At 44.5% G+C, this 12,066-nt stretch overlaps 1 protein-coding gene across 1 annotated transcript in view; it reads left to right on the forward strand.

Moving 5' to 3' along the window:
* FBXO33 (F-box protein 33) overlaps window positions 1–12,066 on the forward strand; it is a 124,065-nt gene that overhangs the window by 83,486 nt on the left and 28,513 nt on the right. The window contains exon 3 of the mRNA XM_078659753.1: window positions 833–1,515. Coding sequence (XP_078515879.1) covers window positions 833–1,515 — 683 coding nt within the window. The remainder of the gene's footprint in view (window positions 1–832; window positions 1,516–12,066) is intronic.

Below are 12,066 nucleotides of genomic sequence, written 5' to 3' on the forward strand. Positions count from 1 at the left end.
TAAATAATATTGATCCGTGACAGGTTTGTACTATGTCCTAAAGCTCAGCAACATCTCACATAAGTAGTGTAGAGCGCTCGCAACAACAGTAGGTTCTGCTCTTTTTCCTGTCTGGTAAGGCCTTATTATGGTATTGTGTATTGCTCCAGATCACAGGTTGGTTAATCACTTGTGTTATTAATGGTATGCCTCCGTAATTGTGTAGTCGGCATGGAGCAGCTGTATGCTTGAGCCCTTGTTTAAACTTTGGTAACTGTGTTGGTGCAGCTCTGTCACAAAACTGGGCTGGGGGGAGAAGGTAGTGGATTTTTCCAACTTATATCGAGTCTGGCCTCAGGATATATCAAATGAATTTGTTATACCATTATTGGTCTTTCTACTTCTTTGGGAATTTTGGTTTATGCAGATGAAGTTATTGTTGCACTATAATTTTTGTCTAATGGAGACCCAAAGTTAGGGTGATTGCACCATTTATATACATGAGACTCTGTTTAGACATTAGGGACTTGGAAAACGAGTAGCTGTGTCTGAGAAGCTTTGTTTTTGAAATAGGAGTCCACCGTGTTTGATCTGAAAGAAGGTTGCTGTTTAATTGAAATGTTTTTTTAAAATTTTATTTGTAACCTTTAAATTGCAAGTTTGTAATGTAATATTGTCCTGCCCCCTTTGTTGCCAGCAAAGCTTCTTTACTTTGTAAGAATGATTACCAATGTAAAAGTTTATACTGTAAAGAAACTGCCTCATATATTCGTATGTTCAGTTGTATAGAACATGTCTATTTAAAATGTTATTTTCCACCAGGATATCTAATTTGATTATTTTATGCTTGCAGAATACAGCAATTGTTTGAAGAAATACTGGGTAACAGTAGGCAATTGAAATGGCTATCTTGTGGGTTCATGCTGGAAATTGTGACACCCACTTCAATGGCATCTCTGTCAAATCCCGTTGCCAGTACCATAGAACACTTAAGTTTACTTGACAATCACATCCCTGGCGACACCACTCTCATCACTGCAGTAGAATTGGAGCGATTTGTGAACCTCCGCTCTCTTGCCTTGGACTTCTGTGATTTCACTGCTGAAATGGCACGGGTCCTGGCCAATAGCAACCACGTGCCTTTGCATCGCCTGTCTCTGTTGGTTCACTATATTTCCCTTCAGAATAAGACTTTGGTCAGGATGCCAGAAGATGAGGACTGGAAGGCTTTAACACGAAACAGCACTAATCTTCGGGTCTACATGATGGCATTTGACATCAAGAGCGAAGACATGCTGAGAATTCTTAAGCCTAGCATTCCACTGGAGCGAATTCATTTTGATACCAACATCACTTGTGTGTCTGGGGCTGTTGTTGACCTTATTTCCAGACAGTACAAGACCCTCACTCATTTTATTTTGATGAATGACATGCTAGACGTGTCAGGATTTCCTGATCTCAATGACAACCGGACTGAAGATCCATTGGTTCTGTTATCTTGGAGGTGCACAAGGCTATCTCTGCTAGCGATTCATGGTAGGTACATTTTATATTTCAATGCATGTCGAAACTGATGTTTTGTAGTAGGTACTGCACTACATTTGAGGGTGGGATGTCTTTGCATTTCCAGAGTTTACTTTTTTATTGCATTCCTGTTCAGAAACTTTTTTGTATAGTAGTAGTAGCGTATGTGTATTGTCATGTCCATCGTGCGCATTTGCAGCATATCAGTGCTTTGTGTGTACACAGATTCTCCGTCTTATTGATGAGTTCTGTTGAAGTGCTGTGGGCAGGAAATTGTAAACCTTTTTGACCCAGAGGGGCTCTTCGATAGGAAGGTGAGGAGTAGCAGTCTGACAAAGAATGACATAGGGGAACAAAGTAAGCTCTGTTTCAGAGTTTAGGCCAACATATTGTATTTCCTTTCCGGGGCAGGGACCAGTGGTCTGATTTTGTTGTCATAGATACCAGAGATAAGGGCTGATGACCCTAAACTGATTGGAAAAACCTTGAACCGGGAAAGAGCTGTGCCCACAGTTTTAGGGGGGACTTCTGTCTGTGGGTTAATCACAGAGATATAAGACTGAGCTCGGCTCATGAGCTTTGCTCTTATTTCTCATCACATTTGTGCCATTGTCTTTTGTGTTCAATACGTTTGTGCAGAGTCATATTGGATTTTGTGTAGGTATTTCTATGCTAGCAACATTCCTCCATCATGATGCAAAGGAATCATCTGTACTGTGTGAGGGGAAGCAGCCTTGTACACATTCATATTCTGAAAATTCTTGGTAAATTGGAAGAGGTGCTGTGGTGAAGAGGCGATACCAAAAATGTTGTTTATATAGCTCTTTATCTATTTCTGAGTACTGTAAATATCCCGTGTACTCCAAGAGTTGCTGTTAATCGGTTTAGCTGTAGCCTTCTGGAGAGCCACTTGCAATGTCAGGGTTTCAGATAGCCTAACCAGGGCCACTGGACTTATGCAGCAGGAGAGGGCTAAATTATGCAGCTGGATTGACGGACTAATGCGGCAAGAAAAGGGAAAGTATGTGGCGTGATGCAGCACATTTTATGATAGTATCACTTCATTATTTTGTCATTTGTACACTTATTAACACTGTCTGGGCATAGGTTGCACCTCATTAGTGCCAGTGTAACCCCTAAACCTAGTCATAAGCAACAGAAAGGAGACCAACCAGCGTTTGCAAAGGTCCTTCCACTATACAGCAACGCGTGTCACTGCATTTTTTTAACCTTTGGACCATTTGAGCTAGAAACATAATGTTTTGTTGTTAAAATCTGCATGTTATGCAGTGGAAGATGGATTATGTGGCAAATGCAGCAGATCCATAACTATGCGAAAAACGCAGCGGCTGCATAAACACATATTTCCAGTGGCCCTGGCCTTAATCCACCCATGGGAATAACTCCTAAAGTCTGACGGTGAAACTGGGGGCGGGTCTGACTCGAGAAAACCTGCTCTAAGGGGCTAAGAGAGCCTTACACCACAATACTCCCTCCCTAGAGTCCCATACCTACAGTTTCTCTATCTGTCTCTAATGTTACTCACAAGGACCTCTCTGCCCTGGTTTGTGAGTGCCCTCTATACAAACACAGGTCCCTTAGCAGATTTAAGGACAGGGTGTCGGGGTCTACCTCCACTAACATGGTATTCACTGCAATGTGCAAGCCCTAACATGTACAAGATGAACGTATTGCTCTATTTAAAGTTGAAACAGGCTTATGCATCACCGCTGGGTGGCAGTTGTCGGAACAATTCCCAGGGGCCGAGGAGCAAGCAGGAGCCCTGGGCCACAACCGTGGGTTTTGAGGTTGTTGGTCTCCGATATGCCAGGGTCTGCCCTACAATGGATTTGCAAACTGGGCCAAGTACAGCCCCTCCGCATTTGACTCTGTGGCATCGTTCATGATCTGTCACACACAGACTTGGCTGGGATGTAGCGTTGGGGCGCTCAAGCGGGGTTAAGCGATTGTCCAACCAGGTGTTTTACTTTCAAGAAGAAACTTACTATTTTGTATACTAGAACTAAGTACTTGTGTGATTATGATTTTATTCCCGTTCCAAATCAGGTTTTGTATCTTCCTTGCTGTGGCGAAAATTGCTTCTGTGTGGTGGCTGCGTAGCGGTTTGCAGATGATTGGGCGCGGCCCTCGGCCATGCTGGGGTTTGTGGGCTGGTATTCTGCACGCCTTATCGATTTGAAATTGTCTATCAAACGTTATTCCTGTTAGTTGTGGCAGGAGTGTCTCTAATAGGGCTGAGCAGGACCCGGTTTGGTCCTCCTCTCCTTCCGGGACGCCCAGGAGGCATATGTTCCCCCTCCTGTTTCTGTCGTCTTGCTCTGCCATCATTTTCTGGAGGTGATCTGTGGTCTTTGCCACGCGTGTCAGCTCTCTACGCATTTGTCCGCTGTTGTCTTCTAGATTGCTGATCCTTTCCTCTGCTACTGTCAGCCTACCATTTGCTTTGCTCTGTTCCGCTCTTATGGCAGCTAATTCCATCTGCATAATGTCTATTGTCTTCTTTGTTGCTTTAGCGAGCTCATTCCCTTCAGTGATTTTTTTAACGAGTGTGTCTAGTGTGGTTTCGCTGTTCTGATTGTTCTTAAGCTTTGACGGGGATTCCAGTGTGTCTTTCCGCACCTTTTTGATGTCGTTGGAGGATTTGCCATCCTGCCCTGCCATCGTTGCGACCCCTCTTCTGGCTAGATATGTATGTAGCCTGTCGACCCTTTGTTGTGTTGAGCCTAGTCCTTCCAGCCGGAACCTGCAGGGCTCTCTTATTGTCCTTGTTCTCGTTTTTGCTCCCGCCAGTGCCACTTATGGGTGAGCGTCTATGTGGGCTTTGGTTGTGCTGGCCCGCGCTCTAGTTGTGGGTCTTTTTGATCGCTTTTGTGGGCAGACTTGCGTGCTTTGTTGACCCCTTTCACCTTCCTGCTTGCTTAGTTTTGCCGGAATTGGGGTGCCCTCGTTTCTGGGCACAGCCCCCGCTTGCAGCACACCTGCGCGGTATTTGAGGGTCTTGTGTTCTCACGGTTTCTAGCCTGTGTCTGGGCTTGTTTGTTGTGGTGGCTGGCGTTACCCTCTGTTGTGTCTCTCCGTTGCCACTCGCTCTCGTGTCAGCGCAAGGCTACTTCCTCCCGCTAAGTGGCTCCGCCTTGCTCTATGTGGCTTTGTGTGCTTGCTTTGTGCTGCAGTACTTGTTGTTTTGGGACGGGGTGGGGTGAGGCGCAAGATGGCCGCTCCCGTTTGTATTGGTTTCGGCTCTCCCTTTACGCTGCCCTCGCTTGCTGGCTGGCGCGTTTTTTTGGATGCGTTTACCCCTTTCGCCTCTTGTCGCCCCTGATTGTGTTGCTAGCAGTGATCTGCAGATCTGCGGAGCTTGTGATGCGGCTGAGCGCAAATGGCCGCTTCGGTTCTGTATGCCCCGTTAGTTGGCGGGGTAGAAGGAGGGGCGATGCGCAGGAAGGCAGCTTCTGTCAGCTTTCCTTGATCGCTGATGTTATTGGCCTCTAGTCAGCCTTTTGATTTCGCCCTCGCTGCTCTGTCCTAATAGCGCGGCTTCCTTACTTTTAGCCGTGGCGTTGTTGAGGAGCCCCTCGTCACACCAGTCATGTGCCGCCCTCCTGGGCTCTCCGCTGCGGTTCCTACTGATCTTCTTTATCCCTTCACTTTCGCTCTTTTGTTTCCTCTGATCGTGTTCCGCTCTACCTGTAGCTCTCACAGGCGTGTTAGTTTTGCGGAGGGGGAGGGGGCGGGAGCCGGCAGTGCGCAAAATGGCCGCTTGTTTTTCCCCGACTACACCGTTTTGGTTTCAGTTTCGATTTAGATCGGATCGATCGATCGATCTTCCTGACCTTGATTGGCTTTTTATCCTGCACCGCTTCCTGTATGGGTGCTCTTCCCGTCTTGCTCTGCGTTCTCCACCCCCCCCCCCCCCCCCCGCTGCCTCTCTCCTTACGCTTGCAGCGGTGTAGTTGAGCCTCCGTCTCCTCAGTAGAGTGTCGCCATCTCGGGCTCCTCCCGCTCTGCTCCTGCCCTCGCTTCGTCTGCTGCTGGTTACTCCTTTCTCCTGCTTCTTTGCCTTGGTTCGTGTCTGCCAACTTGTGCTCTGTGTCTTCGCACGCCGGATTCTGCCGCTTATTCCTTTTTCTTTTGTGTGCAGGACCATTGCTCGCCGTTATTTTGTCTCGGGGTGGCGGCGGTAATGGACTCAGGCGCCCGTCCTCATCACCGTCCAAGCCACGCCGGACACCTGGTAGACCTCCTCCTCACGGCAGCAGTCAAAACAATTCTAGCAAACTGGAAAAACACAGGGAAGGCCACTTTCAAGGGATGAGTCAACTGGATCACCTTTCTAAGAGGGGCCGACAACATAGCGGCAACACACGCTCCCAACCACACAGCGAGAGGCGAAATGTGGTCATCCCTAGACATACACCTGGGTACGTACAAACCTCCATGAGATGGTCCTATAGGAGTCTCCACTTCACCACCGACCACCTGTGCATGGCACAGCACAACCATGCGATAACTCATCTCTATCTCCACCTCATTTTCCTTTTCACCCTCTTCTCTTCATCTCTCACTCACCTTCTTTTTCAACAAGGGTGCAACAAGATTTTACAATGTGCCTACACTACCGATCTTGTGATATACGCTCCACCATGAAGCCCGCCAAGCCCGTTGTAACCCTTACAGAGTCCGCGAGGCAATGCATTCAGTGACAAAGTTATGGCATAAGTGTCAAGGGCAGATTTGCGAATCCCCCCCTCCCCCCTCCAAAAATATTGAAAGTGTGCTCAGTCTGTCAGTGTTGTAGGTTTGTTCGCACAGAGGGTGTCTTGGCAGCTGAATTTTAGTGCCTCCAGCATGGTTAGTTGCAGTCCAACTTTGTCTGTAAGCTGCCTCTCTGGTGAAGATGTTTCTCGGCTCCAGGCACCCATGAAGATGTTGCATCTTTGAGGTTGCTGCTGCCAAGTGGCGGTCTCACTTGGTGGTCTTTGCTGTTGTCAGCTTGTCCTCTGAATGGGTGAGCATATGTTTTGTTTGTGTCAGCCCTGCACTAGTGGTCTTGATGTACCTATGCAAAGACCTACTTCAAAGGCAGTAGGGCACTCACAGACCCTACATCTCTTGGCAAGGTGGCTTGATTTTCTCTTGGCAAAACAGTGTAAACCCAAGGTGAACATTAAAGCAAGGACTATACTTGTGATGTCTCCTCACCTCTGTGAAGCTGTCTGTCTGACAGACAGCAGCTTTGTTTGCACAGCAGTTCTGAGTACTCTGCCGTGCACTCCCTTCCTTGGTCATAGAGAACTTGGAACTGGAATAACAGCTCCACTCTATGCGTTGCTTTCTCTACTTGGCTGTTATGCCCCACACTGAACAGTAATCTGTAAAGAGACCGAGGGCAGATCTCTCGAAAGTGGCCTTGTTCATGCTGAACAGAGGCTGCATTCCCACCTTTGCCCTCAGCATCCCTCAAATAACAGTGCTACAGGAAGTTGAATCCGTGGTCATTCTCAGCAAAAAGGCTAATTTAGTTTCAAAAGGATCCTTGTCTCATTTGTCCCCACATCAGTGCGTAGGTCTCCTCCTTCCAACTTCAGGAATGTCAGGAGTGCACTTGCATTCGCTAATAAGGGTCATTCTAAAAATCGATCCCATAGGCCTCCATTAATCTGTTTTACTTGTACGTACCTGTATCACATAGACCGCATACATGAATGTGCACAACATACGGTTTCGATGTTAGCGATAGGATCTGGGTTATTGTATAGAAGTTGAAATTTACACGAGTTGGCCTGTAGACCACCGTTTCTGTGACCCAGATTATAAGGTCTGGCCACAACGATGAATGCACAAAACAAGGTACGCTGCCACCGCTGCTCTATTTACTTAACATAGTATAGGAACGGTAGTCCACTGTCAGTGCAAAAAAGGGCATGCTTGTTGTGTCCCTCCAAGTCACAAAACAGATCCCGAACCTCATTTATGTTAATGGCGAGCCTATGTCTCTGCAAACAGACTAGATTAGTGTGAGGTGAGGCCAAAAATAAAGATTAAAAAACAGGATAACTGATATACACAGTCGGGCATTCAGGGCAGCGGGACTCAGCTGTTCACCATGTAGGGAGCATTCCCATCCCAACCCAGCCAGACTTGCTTAGGTTTAGTTACAGCACCAGCAGAAATGGCAAACCAGTATTACCCTTGTTCTAGTGGGAGAAGATCATTAATCAAAATGTGTCTACCCTTGATAATGGGAGAATATGAAGGTATTAAACTATGTGAAGTAAATGATGACTGTGTGAGAGTAAGGGATTTTCAGTGACTGATTCCTCATAATTCAGTTCAGATATATAGCTTGGAGGTACATAAAGCATCCCTTATGCATATAAGATAATAAAATATTAGTTATTAAGGGAATATGTACGAAAGGAGTTAACATATAATGGACCGAATCGCAATTTTGGTTTAAGAAATGCTAAATTGCCTTTCCTAATATATACAGAGGCATATATGCGGTCGTAAAATTTGATTTCTATCCAGTAGAAATCGCATTTAGGGATTTCCTATCTGTGATGTACTAAGCACACGTACAAAGTAATTCCTAAATACAAAATGGTACCGATGGCCTTTAGGCCCATAGGTAGGAATGTTTTTGCATTTCCTAAATTGCGATTTCCTAATAGCGATTAGAACTCCATAGGAATCGATATTAGGACATCACAATTTTTGTACATTCCATTTTGCATTTCCTAAATAGGGATTCCTTAGGATTCGCTATTTAGGAAATGCAAAATGGAAATTTAAAAAACTCTACAGTCCGTAACACAAAAACTAAAAAAGAAGTTAAGTCACTGCTTAAAGTTAAAACAATTTACTGATCAGTTAACATAAGAAATATCAAAACAAACATACACGCAGCTTTGTTTAAATCATCAAAGCGATCAGGAGTTCGCTCACAAAGAGTGCACCCCCTTCCACATTCGTTAAAATAAAAAATAAAAATATGTTTTTCCTAAGTCCCAGGAGGGCTTTACAGATTCAGAACATGTTAATCCGAGAGGCATTTTCTTATAAGTTGCCTGGTTGACAAATTGATGCAACAGATAAATAACTTCCCCTCCACTTAAAATCTTAGTTGCCTTGCAATCTAAGATTCAAACGTTTCTGCCCAAGAATAGGTCTCAAACATCTCTGAGATATCTCTGTGGTTGGTGAAAACACAATGGGTCCAAAGGAAAAGCCATACAAGGGCACACCTTCTCAACCCAGGTTGGTGTAGAAAAGTAATCGTGACTGTACAGGGACCCTAAAAGGACCTCCTCAACCTCCCAAATGAGACTAAGATCCACATCATTAAAATGACGATTGTTGGGAAAATGAAAAGTCATAAGCTCAAAGTCAAAATGGGGGCGCATCTGAAGGGAGCAAAAAGGATTTTGACTAAGGTCACAAATTAACAACCAGGGAACAAGAGCAGTAACAACGTGAGCTTTAACCACATCCTATGTCTTGAACCCTAAGAGTAGGGACAGAAGGAATTCTACTAGGTGGAGAAACTTTTCGTTAACTCTGTGGCTTTCACAGCACAGGCCCTAGATACTTGGATGCTGGATGCAAAGAACTACAAGCACAGAGACTATCGCCAGTTGTAGTAAACAAATCGCATTATCAGTTCAAAGTACTGCCCTTTTGGATAAAGTCGGCATCAAGGTTATTCACAAAATGCCTCACGTTGGTGGCAGTTCACCTCACGAGGAAGGGATTATATGTGTACCCCTCATCTAGACGATTGGATCGTAAAGGCTAGCTCCATGCAGGAGTGCATGGACAACTTAAAGTACGTAAAAGACTTCAGTCTCTGGCACACTTCAACAAGCATTTACAATGCAACGGTTTCGCCTCTTGAAAAGTTAGAGCTATTGGCATTGTAAATGACAAAATTTTGATTTATGTGTTGGTTTTGAATACAGATAAATAAATGGCATTGTCACTTACATTGGCAATAGCTTAATCTCTCGCAAATGTGAGACCTATGGTACCCTACTGGACGAGCTCAGCAGGCAGCAATTACTTGCAGACGAGTTCTATAACACAACAGCGCTGTAAATGACAAGCGTTATTATCGCGGGCGGTTGTGGTACTCATTTTATCCAGTCAAGAACGGTTTGCTTTTGTATAAATAAAACAAACAAAGCCGTTGTAATTGTGTAGCAGATCTAAGCTACCAGACAGGACGCACTGGGAGAATAAACTTTGAAATAGTTTGAAACTTTAGTATGCCGTTGGCGCAAAGACAGCCAGCCCATCTGCAGATATGTTGTGTCTGTCGCGTTGTGTGCAACTGGAAATGACATGGCATGGATGTAACTTCTGCAGCAAGTATTCAAATCTCAATATATGTATGGATTATTCAGACATACAGAGAGGGGAGGCTGAGACTTACACCGAGTGTATATATAGCTATATAGGCGCATACACCTATAGATCTGAGTGGTAACCTATGTGCCCCATTAGCTAGTCAAACATCTCATTTATTTCCTGACTCGCGTCTCTCTATGATAATCGAGTCAATTTTACAGGTTCTGGCACGACAAAGACATTAGCGTTAAATACTTTGCGGCTACATTCGCCCCCTTGCCACGCAACCTGCTCGATCGAGATTAAGGAAGGGGAATTTCTAATGTTTTCCCCATGGAGGAAAAAAGCACAGGAGAAGTTACACGATTTATACTCTGGCAGAGAATTCTTCCACTAGGGAGAAATTCTGCGTGTGCCCGTTGTACACGTGTTGTCACACCTGGGAATATGAAACCAAGATATATTTTAGAAAATACTCCTTGAATAGCCTAAAAAAAAATCGGAAACAGGCTGAAAATATGAGAATCGTTCTCCGTTGGTACATTTCCAACTTGTTTCCCAAATCAATCAAATGAATAAAATCGAATATCAGAATAATCTATATGGCAAGAAACTGAGCGATGTAATGGAAATAAAAAAAACTGTGGAGCTACTGAGGTCAGCTTTTGCGGGCTCACATCAGATGAAAGAAGCCACATTGAGACATTGAAAAGATGTAATACTGAGAAACTATTATGCCAGGGGATTTTACCACTATTGTCACATACCGGTTGTAGGCCAACTACCTTTTATCCAAGACACAGAACAGAAAACAATTACGAGGAAAGAGCACAAAGCACACACAAAACACTTTCACGACGCTACAAAATGCAATCTAAATCAATGAAAGGGAAACAAATGGACAAAAAGAACAGACTGCTGCTCCTGGGAAGCAAAATAAAGCCGGTGTTCAAACGTTTCTGTATTTATTTAAAACACTGACCAGATGAAAAAATAACTTGCGGTTCCTACTGACAGCTGAAAATGTTTCCTTCAATCAAACTATATCAATGAGCTTTAAGTACTAAAGGCAAAAATCAGACAAAAGTAAAGCATATGTACAGTCTGATCCTCAGCGCGGAACAATGTTGAAGAATCCTCTATTTCTGGAGTCTGGAGGGAAAATATTTAATTGACATCAATGAGTGATACGGAAGAAGGCCAACGGCCATTGATCATAGCGACTGTTCTTTGAAAGAAGCTAAAAGAAGAATCATACTGTCACCTTGCACTCATATCCTGCATGAAAACACTATGGTGGCAACATCTAAAGCGTGAACTTTCTTAGGTTACTGCTTGAAAGCAATAGCAAACGCGTAACCAATTAAAAAATAAAATAGTGAATCAGGAGAACATCTCCCCAGTCCAGGAAACTAAATCTGCTTGTTAAATTAATGTCAGAAAGACTAAGAATAAGCTTGCATGGTCCCATTTCCGAAAATATACGTGCGGCTTTCTCCAAGGAGGCATTACATGCTGTGTACTCCACAACTATTCTAAAACGGACCTCATCTACTCAAATGAAGGCTTAAAATGAAACCCAACAACGCCGTTAGACCACACCAAATAGCAAGCCTGGGAAATGGATATTACAAAAGCCGCAGCTCGAATTGACTTTCTTGCTTGCATTGAGCGTACAGCAGAGTTCAGTTGCTGTTAGGTGCATAGGTGTAACATTGATTACATTACGAAAATGTATGAATACATTGTGATTAGAGCCTTATGCGCTCAATGAAAAGAATAGGAAGACATGCACAATGAAAAAGAAAGGTGAAGCTAAATAGAATGGATGAATGGTGGAGGGGTAGAGAATGTCAGAGAGATTGCCACATGGTTAGAACAGATCCTTTACGACAAGAGAATGTGGTGTCTAATTCAATTACACTGTCAAATAGACTGGCGGGTGAGTGTGGCCGTGTATCTCTGTGTGTGGCTGTCTCTTGGGCGTATCTGTATTTGTGCGGATGCCTCATGCATATCTGTATGTCTTTTGGGTGGCTATGTGTGTGGATGAGGTGGGTGGGGGCCAGCAGGGCGAGCTACAGTGCAGGGAGGATTTAGATGGAAATGAGGGAAGAGAGACGATCGAAAGAGGACGAGAGAAAGATGTGCCGAAACAGACTTCGAAAGAGGGGAACATGAAGGAGAGAGAGT

Source organism: Lissotriton helveticus, chromosome 9, assembly GCF_964261635.1.
Source record: "Lissotriton helveticus chromosome 9, aLisHel1.1, whole genome shotgun sequence".
NCBI classification, from domain to species: domain Eukaryota; kingdom Metazoa; phylum Chordata; class Amphibia; order Caudata; family Salamandridae; genus Lissotriton; species Lissotriton helveticus.